Below are 19,071 nucleotides of genomic sequence, written 5' to 3' on the forward strand. Positions count from 1 at the left end.
GATATCTGAGCTCCTGCTGATTCTGACTCCTTGACCCTGGGCACACACTGAGGCTGCATATACTTTTTGCCAGGACTTCAGTTCTGACTGTGAAATAATATCACAGGGTAGTAAAAATTATATTAAGTAAAAGGTACTTAAAATAGGCTGGGCACAGTGGCTCATGCCTGTAATCCCAGCACTTTGGGAGGCCAAGGTGGGCAGATCACAAGATCAGGAGTTCAAGACCAGCCTGGCCAATATGGTGAAACCATGTGTCTACTAAAAATACGAAACTTATCCGGGTGTGGGACAGGTGCCTGTCGTCGCAGCTACTCAGGAGCTGAGGCAGGAGAATCACTTGAACCCGGGAAGCGGAGGTTGCAGTGAGCTGAGATCGTACCACTGCACTCCAGCCTGGGCAACAGAATGAGACTCCGTCTCAAAAAAAAAAAAAAAAAAAAAAAAGGCCAGATGGGGTAGCTCACACCTGTAATCCTAGCACTTTGGGAGACAATGGCAGGAGGATTGCTTGAGCCCAGGAGTTCGAGACCAGTCTGGGAAACATCGTGAAACCTTGTTTCCATAAAAAAATACAAAAATTAGTTGGGCACAGTGGTGTGTATCTGTAGTCCTGGCTACTTGGGTGGCTGAGGTGGGAGGATCACTTGAGGCTGGGAGATCGAGGCTGCAGTGAGCCAAGATTGTGCCACTGCACTCTAACCTGGGTGACAGAGTGAGACCCTGTTTCAGAAAAAAAAAAAAAAAAAAAAAAAATAGGCAATTGAAAAAAAATGGTAAAAATAACAAAAATGGGCAGCATGGCATCATTGGCTAAAAATGAACGGAAACATTTTTTTTTAATACACAGTAACCAAAAAAGCAATAAAAAATGCTTTTAAATGGTTCTAAAATTGTAAAATCTTCCAAGTATGCATAGAAGTTATAAAAAATCATGGCCTGGTAGTTGGAAATGTTTCTTTAAACCAATTTGTTTTCAGACAATTTACTTAGAGCTGGAGGCAAAATAAGAAAGTTTTGGGAAAGCATTGGCAAGCAGGTTCATCTGGCAATGATATACGACATGGAAGTTAAAATGAGTGGGGTAGAGTGACGTGTGCTGACATGGAAAGGCTCTAAGGCCTGGGTGTGAAAAGTGAGCTGTTAGAATCAGAGGCAGCATTTGATGCCCTTTACAGGTAAGAAACACCCATAGATCAAAACCACATACATTTCTGTATGTCCAAGGAGAGGAAATGTCTAGAACACCACTCGATAACTCTGGAGACTGAATGAGAGTCATCAAGAGGAAATAGAGTCACCGCTAAAATGTGCATTTTTCCTCCACAATATGAATACAGTATATTACTTGTATAATTAAAACTACACCACATTTTGTGATGGCCAAACCAGCAAAGTAGTCCTATTTAGCTTGAAATTGAATAAGAAATTGAAAATGCTCTCATAATAGAAAACAAACCCCTCAAATTTAGAAATACACAAAAATGCTTAAAGTCATGTGAAATGTTGCAAAACCATCTCATGAGACATACCCAGATCGTCAACATATGAAGCACCAGTGTCTACAAACATCATTTTCTGCTGACCTGTGTTCTGTTTGGTTCTGATGGACAGCTGTGCTTGGGGGATCTAGGGAGGAGTAGGGCCCTGTGCCCATGCTGGCTCTCCCCTATCTCCAGATACTACCTGTGCCTGCAGCTGCGGGCAGACATCATCACGGGCAGGCTGCCCTGCTCCTTTGTCACGCATGCCCTGCTGGGCTCCTACGCTGTACAGGCAGAGCTGGGCGACTATGATGCTGAGGAGCATGTGGGCAACTATGTTAGCGAGCTCCGCTTTGCCCCTAACCAGACCCGGGAGCTGGAGGAGAGGATCATGGAGCTGCATAAGACATACAGGTAAGAGGGTGCCAGCCAGGGCCTTCCTTGACTCCTTAGCCAGTGTGAGCCTTCCATGCAGGTCTGAATGTCCTAAGCCACTGCAAGCTGTGCTGTTTGTACTCCACCTGGCTCTGCCCCTAACTCGAGGTCTAGCTGAGAGCAAATCATCTCTGCAAATAGGAATGATAGCGACTGGCTGTGTGGCCTTGATGACCTTATGGGACCGAAGTTTCTTAAGCTCCTATATAGGTGTGATAATTCCCTGTCCTTGGCCTCTGAGAATCAGTTTATCTGCCAACTGGAGATAATAATCACTACTGTGTGTCTCTGAGTAAGTGTCCTGCTGTCTAGATCTTGGTGTAGAGTTCAAAAGTTTGGACCTGAAAGCTAGCCTGCTAGGGTTTCTGTTCTGGCGCTGCCACTTTCTAACCAGGGGATTTCGGGAAGGTCTTTCACTTCCTGTGCTTTGGTTTCCTCACCTGTTCAAGGTGGATGCTGTGAAACCCACCTTGTAGGATTGTTGGGAAGCCTAGACAGCACTTTTTTTTTTTTTTTTTTTTTTTTTTGAGACAGAGTCTCGCTCTGTCACCAGGCGCCAGGCTGGAGTGCAGTGGCGCGATCTCGGCTCACTGCAACCTCCGCCTCCTGGCTTCAGGCAATTCTCCTGCCTCAGCCTCCCAAGTAGCTGGAACTACAGGCGTGCACCACCATGCCCAGCTAATTTTTGTATTTTTAGTAGAGACAGGGTTTCACCATGTTGGCCAGGATGGTCTCGATCTCTTGACCTCATGATCCATCTGCCTCAGCCTCCCAAAGTGCTGGGATTACAGGCGTGAGCCATCGCGCCTGGAGACAGCACATATTAAAGGCACATTGCATGTTGGCTATTAGTGTTGCTGTTTGTGGAATGAGGGGTTGAATAGTTGATCGTGCAGGGAAAAGTACTCCTTCCAGCAGTTGGATGGTAATGAACTAGTGTGATTATAGGCTGGGTATGTAACCCATCTAAGCCCCATTTTTCACCTGTATATGCACGAAGTTAGATTATCAGTGTCTCTCAACTGTTGGCATTTGGGACAGGGGAATTCATTGTGCAGAATGCTTATCATCCCTGGGACCCAGTAAATGCCCACATAACACCTTCTCGGTCATTGTAACAACCCAGATACTCCCCTTTGCCATTGCTTCTGTACAGGCTCCCCTGGGGAGGAACCGTCAGAACTAAATGATTTCTAGGGTTCTTTTAAGCTGGAAGTATTTGGGGCTGTAAGTCCAGGATTGTTATGGGAACACGATGTAATTAATAATATGAAAGTGCATTATAAGCTGTAAAGTGCTGTGCTCAGGGAAAGGAGTATGGTGATATTGTCTCATTCCTGTTGAGGATGGAGGGAATTAGGAGGCTTGTGTCCTGTGGGCTTCCTCTGGAGAGGCGGGATAGGGCCAGATGTGGAGGGGTTATGTACTTGAGGCAGAGCCTGCTGAGGTGTGATGAATGCTAGGTCAAGGGTGGCAAATGCTGTCTCTGAGAGTCACACAGTAACTCTGCTTCACCAATAATGACTGCTGTGGTGTTGTGTTGAGTAGGACCCTGATTCCCTACAATGCCCAGGTTAGCAATGTACCTACCACCTGGGCATAGGAATAGGGAGTAGTGGCTTGCTTCCCATCTATTTGTCATCCCTGTCCTAGATAGCAAGACATCTTAGGATTTGTAAGTCATAATAATTCAGAGAAAGATGTTCAGGTTGATATGGGCTGGAGAAATACTCATGGCTCTCCCTACAGCTCTTTGGACCTAAAGCATACTGACATCTAGTGTCCAAGTATCCCATACAGCAGCCCAGAGGTAGACAGGTCACAGGAAACAGGCCTGGAGGGTATACCAGACATGTAATGAAGTGATTAGGAGCATACACTCTGGAGTCACATTGTCTAGATTCAAATCCTGACTCTTCTCCTTAATAGCAGTGTGGCCTTGGACAAGTTACTCAACGTCTCTGTGCCAGTTTTCTCATCTGTAAAATGAGAATAGTAATAATACCCACCTTGCAGAGTTGTTATGAGGATTCAGTGAGTTAATCCATGTAAAGTGCTTAAAGCAGTAACCAGCACATATACTCAATAAATGTTTACTGTGACTAAGTGTAAAATGTCCAAGTTTCCTGGCAGCCAAAGCAAAGAAGGAACTTGATTAATTACATAACTCTCCTTTTTGGAAAGGAGAATGTGCATCTGTTCCTTAGGAGAGATTAAGTGGCTTCCGATACTAAATTCTGCAAGAAATATCTTATGTGAGTAATAATTTAGGAGCCCCTGGGTGGTTATAATGAACAGTGTCCTTAACAATGGTTTTACAGTCATGGAAAAGTAGAATTTATAGCTCACAGTCAACTCCGTGGCAGAATGAGGCAAAAATCCTGACTCCCAGCCCAACCCTTGTATGCTCCCTGGACTAACAAGACTGGACTTGAGCTTTGGCAGAAGATGGGGGTTGGGTGGGCTGAAGTGGAAGTTGGGGTACACCCTCCTGCTCTGAGGGCAGAGGGAAAGGATTAGGGTGAGGCTCAGCACATTAGACTTGCTGGAATCGTGAGTTCTGATGGTGGCCACCTTCGGCCAGCAGGACTCAAGGCTGGGCCTTTCCCATGGTCACCTGTTACCGCTTTCTTTCCCTCAGGGGGATGACCCCAGGAGAAGCAGAAATCCACTTCTTAGAGAATGCCAAGAAGCTTTCCATGTACGGAGTAGACCTGCACCATGCCAAGGTACCACTGGCTTCCTGGGTTCCCCTCGTGTCTGGGTGGTGCACCCGAAGGACTATCCGGCCTTTCCCTAGGGCTTGGTGTGTCAGAACCTATGTTACCTCCAACTTGAAACCTTTTCTGTTCTCATTCTTCTTCCTCAAAGTTCCATAACCTTTTATTTTCTCATGATCTTTATCATTTTCTACATGTATTTTATTTATGAACCTGTTTGAGCCACTGCTAGATTGGGAGCATCATGAGGGAAAGACATAGGCCTTAGTTTAACTATTTCTGTATCCCCAGCACATGGTACATAGCCTGACACCCGAGAGTGTGCCACTGAATGTTTGCTGGGTGAATGAATGATGCAATGATTGGCAGAGCAAATGATGGAACAAGTGAGTGGGTGAATAAATACCTAAATAGGGGCTGGGTGTGGTGGCTCACACCTGTAATCCCAGTACTTTGGGAGGCTGAGGTGGGCAGATCACCTGAGATCAGGAGTTTGAGACCAGCCTGACCAATATGGAGAAACCCCATCTCTACTAAAAATACAAAATTATTCAGGCATGGTGGCGCATGCCTGTAATCTCAGCTACTCGGGAGACTGAGGCGGGAGAATCGCTTGAACCCAGGAGGCGGAGGTTGAGTGAGCTGAGATTGCACCACTGCACTCCAGCCTGGGCAACAAGAGTGAAACTCTGTCTCAAAAAACAAAAACAAAAAATACCTAAATGGATGCATGAATGACTGAATGACTGTGAGAGGGACCGGTCAGTGGGACTCCAGCATGGAGGCTGTAACCCTGTTCCTGAGAGCTCGTTACAGGCAGAGCACAGGGTGGCGTTTTTGGGGTGGGTAGCAGGCCATTCCCAGGCATGGCCCTGGGCCTCCTCTTCCATGGTCTCTTCTCTTGCAGGACTCTGAGGGCATCGACATCATGTTAGGTGTCTGTGCCAATGGCCTGCTTATCTACCGGGACCGGCTGAGAATCAATCGCTTTGCCTGGCCCAAGATCCTCAAGATCTCCTATAAGAGGAGTAACTTCTATATCAAGATCCGGCCTGGGGAGGTGAGCCTGCCTTGGGAAACCCACCTCCGCACCGGAATCAAGTAGAACGGAGTGGACCCTGGCAGCTGGGACTGGGTGTTTCCTACCCAGGATACATGGATGGGAGTTCTGGGGTTCTGAGTAGGGGGAGGTCCTTCTTCTTCTGTGGCTCTCTACATAGACTTCACACCTTAGGTATGTGCATGCCAACACACACACACACACACACACACACACACACACACAGAGAGAGAGAGAGAGAGAGATAGAGAGAGAGACAGAGAGAGAGAGAGAGAGGAGCCTAAATACAGAGAGAGAGACAGAGACAGAGAGAGAGAGAGGAGCCTAAATAAAAGTATAACCACATACGGGTGGGCACGATGGCTCACACGTGTAATCCCAGCACTTTGGAAGACCAAGGTTCGAGACCAGTCTGGCCAACATGGTGAAACCCTGTCTCTACTAAAAATGCAAAATTAGCTGGCACTGCACTCCAGACTGAGTGACAGAGTAAGACTGTCTCAAAAAACAAAAGGAAAAGACGGGGAGGTGTGGAAAATGAGAAGTATAACCATATGCATTCAGGTCACACAGATAAATGAACACATGTCTGTGTAAAGTTTATATATTTACTTACATGTTGTAAGTATGGAAGTTTGTACACATTTTAAGATACATAGACTTGGCTACACGCATAGTACCCACAAATGCAAACATGTATATATCTACACCTCTTTTCCTTCAATCCCCACATCTCACCCATCAAAAAGCCCACTTGGTTGTACCTATAGAACACACATGAACCCATCTGCTTCTCCTCTCCACCACACCCACCTCCAGCAGCCCCCGTCTTGCACCTGCGCCTACAAGGGCCTTCTCACTGCCCTCCCTGGCCTCTGGGGCTCCCCAGGCCATTTTCCTCGCAGCTGCAAGAGAGATCTTAAAAGTCTCTTAAATTAGATCATGGCAAGCTCACTCTCCCTTCCCACTCACGCCCTTGCTTACACCTTTCAGGAACTCTCTTTAGCTTTTGGGCTAAGGTCCAAACTCCTTCTGTGGCCACCCACCACTTCTACCCATCCCTGGCCACACTGCCCCACGCCCAAGGTGCTTTAGTCCCTTTGGCCTTGAGATCTTTGAATAAGTCAAGCTCTTTCCTGCCTGAGTGCTTTGCATGTGATGTTTCCTCTAACTGAAAGTGTCTCCCCATCTCTTGCTTCTCACATAGCTGGTTCCTTTCCATTCTTCAACTGTCAGCTCAAGATTACCTGTCTAGAGGGCATCCCCTGCTCTTCCTTAGACGGCAGCAGCCCCCATGCCTTCCCAGTTCTGCCACACCACACATCTCCCTTCCCCTGTAGCCCTGATCAGTCTCTGCAATTATCTTGTTTTCTTATGTATTATCGGAGGCCCCCTTCCCCCACTAGAGTCTTCTGTCTTGGTCTCCACATGTTTCTAATGTGTAGCAGCGGACCCATCATAGAATAAGGGCTCAGTCACCATTATTGATTCAGTGAATGAACAGGCCAAAGTTTCAGATGCCTGAGAAGAACTCAGAAAGGATTTTACTCACATCTGTGATCCCAGCACTTCAGGAGGCTGAGGCGGGAGGATGGCTTGAGCCCAGGAGTTGGAGACCAGCCTAGGCAACATAGTGAGACCCATTCTCTACAAAAAAAATTAGCCACATGGTGCCATGTGACTGTAGTTGCAGCTACTTGGGAGGCTGAGGCAGGAGGATCCCTTGAGCCCAGGAGTTCAAGGTTACAGTGAGCTATGATTACGCCACCACACTCCAGCCTGGGCAAATGATCGAGCCCCTGTGTCTCAAAAAACATTCAGTAAATAAAATAAAAAACAAAAAATGGGCTAGTGGTGAGAGTGGGCTCAGGCTCTGCCTCTAACCTGCCCTTCTTGGTTTTCCAGTATGAACAATTTGAGAGCACAATTGGCTTTAAGCTCCCAAATCACCGGTCAGCCAAGAGACTGTGGAAGGTCTGCATTGAGCATCACACATTCTTCCGGTGAGCCTGACCTTGGTTGGGGTAATGGGGATGGGGCAGAGGCCATGCGTATGGAGGGGAGTGGGGAGGGGAGCAGGGGGAGGAGTTAGTGAGAACTCTAGGAAAGTCCTCCTCCCTTTCCCCAAGTCTCTCTCTTCCTGGACCACTTTGAGTTGTCATAGTTGGTGGGATGAAAAGGTGGGATGAAAGTCCAGCTGTGGTCTAACCTTGGGCCTGGAATGCAGGTCTGATCCCCCTCCTCCCCTCCATCCCTCTGCTGCAGGCTGGTGTCCCCTGAGCCCCCACCCAAGGGCTTCCTGGTGATGGGCTCCAAGTTCCGGTATAGTGGGAGGACCCAGGCACAGACCCGCCAGGCCAGCGCCCTCATTGACCGGCCTGCACCCTTCTTTGAGCGTTCTTCCAGCAAACGGTACACGATGTCCCGCAGCCTTGATGGAGGTATGGCCCAAATTGGAGGGCTGCAAGGGAATGGTCTTTAGAGGGAAGTGGTTGAGTGGACATGCTGGGTTCTGCAGAATGAGCAGGAAAATGGTAGATGCATCCCAAGTTCATCTACACCAGGCTGGCCCCTCAAGACAAATGCTGTCCCTGGGCAGCTCTTGGTGGCTTAGTCCCAACCTACAGCTCACTCCCACTTGGGATGTGATACTACCACCCTCTGGATTTCCCACAGCTTCCCTGAGTTGTGGTCTTTTGGGGACCCAGGTTCAGCCATGTGGTTTTGGGCCACCTACCCAAGAAGCTTAGCAATCCACTGGTCATCGTCATCATATTAGGAGAATGGTGTCTTGTGAGTGCAGTGTGGAGCTGATGATGCCTTATCTGCTGGGAGACCAGGGCATAGTTCCTGATCAGTCTTTTGGTTCTACTAGGCTCTGGGCTGATTGACAATCTAACCACATGGCACTCTCCACTGTCCCCATTTCTGTTGGACTGATGGGTGCCTTTAACATCAATGAAAACTGGTCCTATGTAGTCCTGTAGCAAGCAGACAGGGCTTTACATGTGGTGCATAGACCATGTCTCAGAGTTGCCTGTGACATTGTTAAACATGAAAATTCCCTGTTCTGCCCCAGACCTACGAAATCAGCACCCTTCAGGGCCCAAGTCTCTCCCCAGGATGTACATACTAGAGTTTGTGGGTGATGTTCACAAGTCACATGGGGCACTGGGGAGATTCAGGATTATGCAGATCTGAATTCAAATCTCAGCCTTGACAGTCACCAGCTGTTCTCTGGACACAGGAAGTGGCTCATAAATATCTGAATGATCGGATGTGTGACCATAAGCAACCTGTTTCCTCTTCTACGAAATAATTAGTACCTGCTTTTGCTGTGTTCTAGGGAAAACTAAGTGAGATCATGCCTAGAAAACATTCCATGGCATATAGTAGCACCTTAAGAAATTGTACCCATTATTACTATTTTTAGATTTGTACAGAGTGGCTTAAAGGTGAGAAGTGAGGACTTGGGTGGGGAAACCATGGATGCTCCCAGAACACCTTGGGGCAGGCCTCCAAGCAAGTTCTACTTATATTTTCTGAGTGTTATATGTGTGCCAGGCCTTGTGTTGGGTCCTGGGTATAGTATTTAGAGTGAATAGATTTGGCTCTTTCCTTTGGGGAGCTCATAGAATAGCAGGTTGTAGGCATTTTGTTGTGGTTCAGGCAATGGGAGAAGCATGTGCAGAAAGCAGAGCAGCCTTGAGGAGGGAGGAATTAAGTCTAGGAGGGGCAGAAAGGGCTCTGCAGAAAGGGTGCCACCTGGGCAGGGTTTTGAAGGATACCTAGGAGTTTGCCAGGTGATCAAGAAAGTCTGATACTTTTTCTGGTATATGAAAGTGAGACCTGTCTCAGGACTCCTGTGCATGTTTAAAAGATGTGTAGTTGTGCAAGCGTTCGTCTGAGGCTGAAGAAGCTCCTTCTTCTCCTTGGGTAGACAGAGGACTGACACCTGGGGTTTATGCACAGGGAAAGGTCCCTCCTCTGTTACTTCCATTATACATCAGGGGCCAGATGAAGCCCAGATTCTGGCAGGCAGCCAAGGTTAGCCCGGAGCTGGTGAAGCTCATTGGAGAGGAACAGAAACTTGGACTCTAAGCCAGGAGGCCTTGGTCCTTGTCCCAACTCACCAAAGGGTCACCAGTGGGATATTTTCTTCCTTGACATCTCCAGTTATCCTCTGTAAAATGGGGATAAGTCATTCCCATTCCAGCCATCAACACGGGGTATTGTGTAAATCAAAGGAAATGTATGCATAAATGGGTACTTTGCAAAGTGAGTGTATATGAATAGAAAGGATAATTATCCTCTTTTTAAAATCTAGGCCAACCCCAAGGATAATCTGAGCTCTGGTTATTTTAAACCTGTGTTTTTCAGCCTATTTTCCACCAAGACATAATCCATGGTTGGGCATAGTCGGATTATGCCCAATGCCTGTGGAGAAGTCTGTAATTCTACCCCTTCCATTCCTATTCAGAAAAGCAGTTTGGAATACCAGTGAGTGAGAAGCGTGTTATCGCAGGGATGTCCCTGAATTCTCCCTAATTTATAAAGAAGGTATATCAGTTGAAAGCTTTAGGACTGTAGCTTTCACTAGTAAAGCTAATCTCACAATATTTGTGTGTTGCTAAATGATGATCAAGTGAGTTTCCTACCACAGCCACCACAACCCAAACAGCAGCATTTATGGGCCGCCGTTGATGGAAGACTCACTCTGTGCCAGCCGCTCTTCCATAAATACTTACATACATTAGCTTGTTCATTCCTCACCTCTGCTTTCTAAAGCAGGCACTGCTTCTAGATGAGGAAACGAAGACCCCACAGAGACTGTGTAACTTACACAAGGTCACACAGTCAAGAAGAGATGTTGAGATTTGAACCCAGGCTCTAGTGCTGTAGAAATCAGGAAGGAGTCCTGGGTTGAGAGGCAGCTCTGTCACTCCCCGACCATGTGACCAGAAGTCTACTTCACCACTCTGGGCAACGGGTGAGGGGTGTGGAGGAGTTGGCTCCACTCCAGGCGTGGTTGGGCAGGGCCAGGCTGGTTCTCTGTCTGTTCTCTGGGAGGGGCCTCACATGGTTGCCCCGCCATCTCCACCCACTTCAGCAGAGTTCTCCCGCCCAGCCTCGGTCAGTGAGAACCATGATGCAGGGCCTGAAGGTGACAAGCGGGAGGAGGATGGCGAGTCTGGGGGGCGACGGTCAGAGGCCGAGGAGGGAGAAGTCAGGACCCCAACAAAAATCAAGGAGCTAAAGGTAGGAGCCTGGCTTTCTTGTACCCTCTGCGCTGGGGATCAGGAGGCTGACCTGAGGTCTCGCCTTGGCCTTGGCCTTCATGTGCCCCCAGCCGTGGCCACGCACCCTTGCTATGGAGTGCACCATGGGCAGGGCCTTGCCTTTGGGTCATGCTCAATACCTGGCCCTCCCCGGGCTGAGGTGGGCGTGGGGGTGGGTAAGCTGCCCGCCCTGTACCCTCCCTGACTTTGCCCTGCTTTTCCAGAGGGACACTCTGTCCCCTGGAGGACTCAGTTCTCATTTTGCACACTCTAATTTGCCCCTTTGACTGGGATTGGATCTGAACCACTCTTTTCCCCCTCAGAGCATGACCAGGTGTCACCAACAGCTCTCATGAGTGTGAGGTACAAGTGTGTCCCCTTCCTTCTGCCCTACACCCCAGTCAGGTGCACACACACTCCCAGTATCTGTGTGTACATGCTTGTGCAGGATTGCATGACCTCAGCCTCATATGCATTCAGTAACAGATGTATGCACCCCTCACCCTGAGATCCATGCATGCAGATGTGCAAACATGCACACACACAGGTTCCTCTTGTATTAAGCTGTTAAGCAGGTTTCTTTCCATCTACCTTGTGAGCACAGGGCCTTGAACATGCTCCCACTGACAGCAAGAGACGGGAAACCCCATCCTCACATTCTGTCTGCTGAGTGTGGCTCTGCCCACTTGGCCTCTAGTTCCCTTCTCTGCCTTCCTGGGACAGCGCCCTGCTTCACAGCTGCACCTTCTGACTACCTCACTGCCCTGCTGGTGGCCTGCCCAGCTGCCCTGGCCTCCACTTGGTCGAGTGTGAGTGCTCTGGGCTCCTTGCTGGACCAAATCCGTCGTGGCATCTCTAATCCATCTGCTCTACTGACCCTGCTGCTTTCTTTCCCTCCTACTACATCCCACTAGCCGGAGCAGGAAACCACGCCGAGACACAAGCAGGAGGTACTGCATGGGACTTGTCCCTCCCTACCCAGCCGTTTCCATCCCCAGCCATTTGTCACCATCCCACAGGTCCATCCCAGGCTCACTTCCCTTGTACCATCCCAGCTGCAACTTCATCTCTGCTCCCCAGCCATCCCCCTCTGCAGCAGCCCTTGCTCCCTATTCTACCACCCCCTAAGCTCATCTCTCCAGCTCCCTTCGTAGACTCTCCTGGCCAATCGGCTATCTCTCCCACCTTCCTCAGCTTTCTCCAGCTCGCCTGGTCCTCCATACTTGCACCTCACCTGCTGACCATCTCTCCTGTGCCATCAGCTCTTCCAGGCCATTCTGCACTTTCATTTAGCTCATCTCCCCCACCCACCCCTCCCCTAGATTCATCTCCTCCCCCACAGCACTGTTTGGTCCCACCTCCATCTCATCTTTGTCCCGTGTCCTCATCCCAAGCTTCTTTTTGTATCTATTGGCGACCAGATGTGGGAGTGGGGATTGGGGTGGGGAGGGAGGCACCTCAGAGCACATCTGTCTGCGTCTGCCCCAACTCCAGTCCCACACCTTCCCCAGGCAGGGCCAACCACTGCTCAGCTCTGGCAAAAACCTCCTCTTTCTCTCCTCCTTTCCTCGTCTCCTTCCTATCTGTTGTTTTCCCCAAATTATTCCTCCTGTGTTAACCACTTATTACCTCTCACACAGTCACTAACTCTTCATTTGAACTATAACTGCAAGAGAAGTGGGTTTATTCTTGGGCTGCCAGAGGAAAGGGTCAGAGTCTGGGACATAAGAAGAGCCTGGCCTTGGAGTCCTGAGATCTGGGTTTCAACCCCACTTCTGCCCTCAACTCTTTGAAGGTCTTGGAAAAGTCCCCTCAGGCCCCAGTTCCCTGCCTGCACAGCGAAGCATTCAGACTAGGTTTCTCCAACACCCTTAACCTTGTTCCCCATAGCCTTCAGGAGCACAACACACCCACAGAGACTGTGGGGCAGGTTTGGATGGAAGATAACAAGCCATATCTCAGGCTGGGACTCACTACTCATTGCAGCCCAAACCCCCTCCCGTGCAAACACCGTCAGGTGTGACCTGTCAGACAGCCATTGTCCCAAGGGCAGCTCAGCTTGGGAAGAGATGCCTGAAGAACAGACATGTCTGGAGGGAAAGCAGGGCCTTCACTGGGTTGGTTTCCTTCCTGAGGGACATTGGGAGTCAACCATAGTGGATCCTTGGGTACCAGTGATGAGCCCAGGGGAAGATTCTAGCTTTGTCCAAGGGTAAGCTTACCTTCCAGGGCCCCAGCCCAGACCTACTGAATCAGGTATTTGGATTCAGTGCTGGCACGGGTTCTTCCAGAATCACCTGATCTGACTTTAGTAGGCTGAGACTGTCCATTTCTTATCCTGAATTGAGATAACATGAATTTTTAAACAGCCTTGCAGATAAGGGTCCTTAGGCTGCCAGCCACCACTTTGCCCCAGAAGTAGGCAGATAAACAGCTTTTGCAGGTCCCTGCCAGCTCCTGTAAAAAGCACGTCCTCCGTTGACCTAAGGAGATGACTCTGTCATGCTGCACTGGCTTGAGCTCAGACTTGGTAGCAGTTTTTTTTTGTTGTTGTTCTTTTTTTGAGATGGAGTTTCACTCTTGTCACCCAGACTGGAGTGCAATGGCGCGATCTTGGCTCACCACAACCTCCGCCTCCCAGGTTCAAGTGATTCTCCTACCTCCGCCTCCCGAATAGCTGGGATTACAGGCATGTGCCACCACACTCGGCTGATTTTTTGTATTTTTAGTAGAGATAAGTTTTCTCCATGTTGGTCAGGCTAGTCTTGAACTCCCAACCTCAGGTGATCCACCCGCCTCGACCTCCCAAAGTGCTGGGATTACAGGCGTGAACCACTGCGCCCAGCCAGACTTGGTAGTTTAATGGGGAACACTACCCTATGTAGTTATAATCCTATAACTCCAGCCATACCTGGCTCAATTCTTGTGCCCAGCCTTCGGACTTAACCGCTCTTTTTCCTGGTCTCTAATTCTCCTAATCTTCCTGAATACTCCACAGCATCCTAGTTTCTCTATCTGGCTGTATCTCGCCCTGTCTGCTATTGGTGAGTCAGTACCTGAAAGGTATCTGGAAGGTCCGGGGTGGCTGGGGAAGGTAGTGGCCCATTGCAGAGGAGACTGGACACAATCTGTTCCTGCCCCTGTTTCCTGGCATGGGAGCTTGGCCATTCTCCTGGATGTCCCTGGCCTGAGGAGGATCTGTACTGTGGCCTCCCCAGGGCCTGAGCAGTTGCGCATGTTGGGCTGGAAGGGGCCCAGACTGGACATCCTATTAAGTACAGTGGCCCCAGTTCTGACCAGAAAGTGGACACTGGGATCCAGGAGGGATCTAGGAGGCCCCTGAACAAGCCAGAGCAGCCCAGTGAACAGGGTTAGTGAGTTCTTACAGCTCTCTGGCACTTGCCGCCTGCTTTGCCTTGGTTGTAACCAGAGGGAAGTCTCCTCTGTGACTAAGCCTGGGCTTGTAGCACCAAAGGGAACCACCCAGACCTGTGGGCTTTGGGTAGAGTTGGGTGTTCAGAGGCTATGGAGCCAGGCAGGGAAGAAGCAAAGGTGGCTTGACTAGACGTCTCCTGTTCTTCATCTTCAGTGCTCTGTGTCTTGGGCTGTGCACCTGTTGGCGTGGTTGTCCTTGTCCTGGTTGACCTCTGGGGCTGCCATGAGGGGTGACACAGGCCAGAGTGGGAACCACATTGCTGGTGGAGGGTGGTCATGATGACTGCCGCCATCATCCCTGCACCTCGCATCTCCCACTTGGAGCCGTTCCCCTAACACCACCACCCTCTCCGTCTGTCCCTAGTTCTTAGACAAGCCAGAGGATGTCTTGCTGAAGCACCAGGCCAGCATCAATGAACTCAAGAGGACCCTGAAGGAGCCCAACAGCAAACTCATCCACCGGGATCGAGACTGGGAACGGGAGCGCAGACTGCCCTCCTCACCAGCCTCCCCCTCCCCCAAAGGCACCCCCGAGAAAGCCAATGAGGTAGGTGTCGCCCTGAACCCCTGGATAGGGGCCTTGGGTAAAGAGGCATTGGGGTGGTTGCTACCTACTGACTTACACTGATCCTCCACATCAATATGCTTCCCCCATTGCTGCTTAGGGGCTGGTGGGGATGGAGAGGGTAGTAGATGAGGCTGAGGGAGATGAAGTCACTAAATCTGGGTCCTAAAGACCAACTTGAAACATGAAAAACTCAAGACTCATGGTAGCTTGGCGTACTCCCCTTCCATCAGCCAGAGTATAATGGGGAAGGGGTGCTTGTTAGAAATGCAGGTTTCAGGGCTCCAGCCCAGACCTACTGAATCGGGTATTTGGATTCAGTGCTGGCACGGGCATTTGAACAAGTGCTGCAGGGGCTTTTCATGCACACGTTTTGAGAATCCCAAAAGCTCCATCCAGAACCAGATCCTGTTGTGCCTATTGTGAAAACACAGATCCGGGAGTGGTCCCTTGTGGAAGGGGCTTCAGAGCCCACTGGAGGGGAATGGACTTTTCCCAGAAATTAGACCTGCTTCTGAGGCTTCAGAAAAGGATCCCACATGACCTGCCTTTCCTAGTGGAAAGCGTAGGGTGTTTTCTTGATTGCGAAAGAGATGAAGTTAGGATTTGGGGAAACCCTGCATTTAGACTCTCAAGTCAGTATTTTTAGCCCTCGCCAAATCTTGGTGATATTTACCCCAGTTTAGACTTAAGTATTTTCTCCCTAGAGCTGTTGCTTACTGGTCTCAAACCCAATTGTGACGTAGACTTATACTGCCTGGGTTCGAATTCCGGCTCTGCTGCCTGCTAGCTGGATGGCTTTGGGCTTGTTACTTAACGTCTCTGAGATGCGTTGGGTAGAGATAATCAAAGCACCTACTTCATGGGGATGGATAACGCGCATAGGAGGGACCAGCAGAGTACCTCAATGCGCAGTGTGAGTTATTGCTTCACTTGAGAGTTCCAGACTCTTCCACAGAGGAGGTTGATTTCAAATCAGGATAAAGAAAGCATGTTTCAACCCAAAGTGTTAAAGTCAAGCATACTAATTTAACTAGAGGCATTCACAGATGACTTTTCTTTAACAAATAAAATCTCTCTTTCTCAATAAAATAAAAGTTGGAAGGATCCTGGGAACCTGCTCAGAACCTTCATTTTACAGACAGGGGCACTGAGAACCAGAAAGAGGAAGGACTTGTTCAGTGTCATAGCTGATGGAAGAGGAGCCAGAACCCAATTTTCTTGTGACCCAGGCTATTGTATTTGCTATTAAATCACAGCTGCCTCGGAGCAAGACCAAATCATATAAAGACCCAGGTAGAGAGTCAATTGTGTGTGTGCTGCCCTCTAATGCTTTGAAAATTGGTGATGCAGCCATGATCTAATTAGCAGATCATTTGATTGGATCAGTACTACCCATGGCCTGAACCTGCCAGATAATAGAGGGCTTTGTCTAGTAAGGCATGAGTCCAGAGTAATCTACTGTGGTGGCTCCCTCATTGGTGATTTTAAGTCTGGTGCCATGGAAGAAGGGCAGACCTCTTTGTACATGAAGGGCCTCTGTTTGCTTCTGGCACAACCAAGACCCTGGACTGGGTGGCGGGGTCTGGTCTAGTGGTCCAGTGAACAGCACCCCCTCCTGCCCTTCAGCGTGGCCTCTAATCAATCCTGATGTGGGCTGGCCAGGCTTGGCCTGGCTATGGGTGAGGTGGGATGCAGAGGCTACTGAAAAGAGTGAGACTCCAGAAGAGAAGGGGAGGATGAGCCCTGGGGAGTGGGGTCTAGAGCTCTGGAGAGTTTCAATGTAGCCTGGTGTAGGGTATGCCCCACCTGCTGGTGATAGCTAGAACTGCTAGATGATGAGTCTTAATAAAAGGTAGCATCTGTTCAACTCCCAGCCTTTCCCCCAGTCCCAAGAAGTACAGTACACTGTCTGAAAGAACTATGGTCCAGGAGCTCACCCTGGAGCTATGGACCATCCATTCAGAAACTGGCTTACAGGCCCCCTTGGCATTTAGGGACTGGGGAGATGGGGAGGTGTCATAGACAAGGATTGACTGGGTCCTTGGGTGAGTAACTTCCCCTTTCTGAGCCTCATTGCCTAGTCCATCTGTAGGGGGACCAGAATTGTCATTCCATAGGGTAGTTGGGAAGGTAGAAATAATGAATATAAAAGCACTTTCTCAACTGGAAGGTGCTGGGCGGTCATGGGCCTGTTGCTGATGGTGACTAGAATCCCTGATCCAAAAACCAGCCTTGTGGGGAGTGTCCTGCAGATGCCTGTATCATCCAGAATTCCTAGCAGCTTCCTTGTATATTGTTGGGCCCCATCTGGGCCAAGGGGAAAACAGTGGGAACTTTTTTGCCAAACCCAAGTTTGAATGTTTAAAGGGAGCTGTAATCCATACTGCAAGCTTGAACCATAGCCTAAGCCAAAGACATCCAGGGAGGAGCTGGAACCAGCATCTGAATGGTATGGCCCCAGCATCTCTGAATGAGAGTGGGCAGGCCATGGGAGAAGGGCCCTGGGGCTGACTGTGGGCCTCCCTCCCTCAAGTGGCTCAGAAGGGTAGTCCCTCCCTAGCTCACCCCACAGAGCGGCTTACTCCCTGACCTAATCCGCTAATCCTAAAGATGTGGGACTTTATGGACTTTATGTGTGTGTATGTGTCTCTCCTACTTTTTCTCTCTCCCTCTTTCCCTGTCTCTGTCTCTCCTTCTTCCCTTCCTCCCTCTTTCCCTTTCCTCTGGCTCTGGGCCTCCCCTGCAGTCCCAGAGGACCCAGGACATCTCTCAGCAGGACTTGGTACCTGAGCCTGGAGCAGCCGCAGGCTTGGAAGTGTTCACTCAGAAAAGCCTCGCAGCGTCTCCTGAGGTTACTGTCTTTACCTACCTGTGCCCCTTCCTCCTGCCCCCCAGAACCACCCTCTGTGGTCTTAAGAAAACATTTTCTCTGGGGTGAGGGGAATGTACCAGATTCTGCCAAGCAGATGGAAGCAACAGGTAGCCCATGCTGTGATAAGGAAATGTCCCCATCCCAGAGATCCATAAAGGGCCAGCCCCTCCTTCATCCATTGTTTCTCAGGAGGGACAGGACTGCAACCATTCTGGGAAGACAGAACAGCCTGTATTGCCTTTGGCCTTGAAGGGGAGGCAGGAATGCCCTCCCTCCTTCAGGCCCTGGTGAGGCAGGTGACTCTAGAGGCAGGCTCTGACTTCTAAGCTTAGGATCAGGGGTCATGGCACCCAAATGCCTTCTGCCTTAAGGTCTTGCCTCTGTTCAGAAGCCTGAATAAGGTCTAGCAGTGGCTAGTTAGGGTATGACATTCCAGCCATCTCCTTCCTGCATCTTCTCTGACTCCTTCTCAAAAAAAAAAAAAAAAAAAAAAAGCAGGCCCCAAAATGCGACCCAGAGCTCCAAGAGGGGCCTGAACAGCCTATAGTCAGGAGAACTGCTGGGCTGGAGAGTTCCCTGTCTGTGCCTCGGGTGCTGACAGCTACAAGCAGAACTGGCTCGATTTCTCCCAACCCCTGTTGTGTAGTTTCCCTTGCTGCAGTTCCCCCAGATGACGGCAGGAGGCGCTCCGAGCAAGGCACTAACGGTCCCCTAGCTTGGGAAAGAATGGCTGCAGAGCAGCGGCTACCTGGGGCTACCCTAACAATATCCCATCTTATGAATCGAGCTAGAACGACTTTGACACCAACCCCTCGGGCCAAGTGTGTAGCTCCACCAGTGCTTTCGTACCGTGGAAGTTTTTCTCTTTTTTGTTCAGTCTTCTTTTCCTCTTCAGGATCCTACATTTTACTTCGTCTCCCTGCTGCTCAGTCTGTGATTTTGTGCATGGCCCCTCCCCTCTGCGATACCGTTTCCCCTTCCGAAATAAGGATGACGATATGTGCTTCACAAATTGCCATTTGGATTAAATTTAATAATTTAGAGGGCTGGCATTGCTTGTTACATAGTAACTAACAATCACCACAATTCCCCTTTCTTCCTGCAGAGTCTTATTTTTCATTCTCTGCCAGCACCTGCCCCACTCACTCTTGCTTGTCCAGCCTAGTTGCTAGTTAGAATTGGGGCAGGAATGTTCCAGAAGGAGGCTTATTGATTAGC

General features: G+C 49.5%; 1 protein-coding gene across 30 annotated transcripts in view; it reads left to right on the top strand.

Moving 5' to 3' along the window:
* The window catches only part of EPB41L1 (erythrocyte membrane protein band 4.1 like 1), a 143,070-nt gene that overhangs the window by 93,530 nt on the left and 30,469 nt on the right, over positions 1-19,071 (top strand). For 9 of the 30 annotated variants that reach the window (XM_064382363.1, XM_064382364.1, XM_064382365.1 and 6 more), the window contains 9 exons: positions 1,680-1,898; positions 4,561-4,648; positions 5,547-5,699; positions 7,605-7,702; positions 7,965-8,140; positions 10,810-10,958; positions 11,893-11,928; positions 14,778-14,960; positions 17,728-17,832. In XM_064382363.1, the coding sequence (XP_064238433.1) occupies positions 1,680-1,898; positions 4,561-4,648; positions 5,547-5,699; positions 7,605-7,702; positions 7,965-8,140; positions 10,810-10,958; positions 11,893-11,928; positions 14,778-14,960; positions 17,728-17,832 (1,207 nt within the window). The remainder of the gene's footprint in view (positions 1-1,679; positions 1,899-4,560; positions 4,649-5,546; positions 5,700-7,604; positions 7,703-7,964; positions 8,141-10,809; positions 10,959-11,892; positions 11,929-14,777; positions 14,961-17,727; positions 17,833-19,071) is intronic. The other 21 variants (XM_064382372.1, XM_064382373.1, XM_064382377.1 and 18 more) reach the window with 5 other exon arrangements.

Source organism: Aotus nancymaae, unplaced genomic scaffold, assembly GCF_030222135.1.
Source record: "Aotus nancymaae isolate 86718 unplaced genomic scaffold, 86718_ANA_hifiasm-v0.15.2.pri h1tg000029l, whole genome shotgun sequence".
NCBI classification, from domain to species: Eukaryota; Metazoa; Chordata; class Mammalia; order Primates; family Aotidae; genus Aotus; species Aotus nancymaae.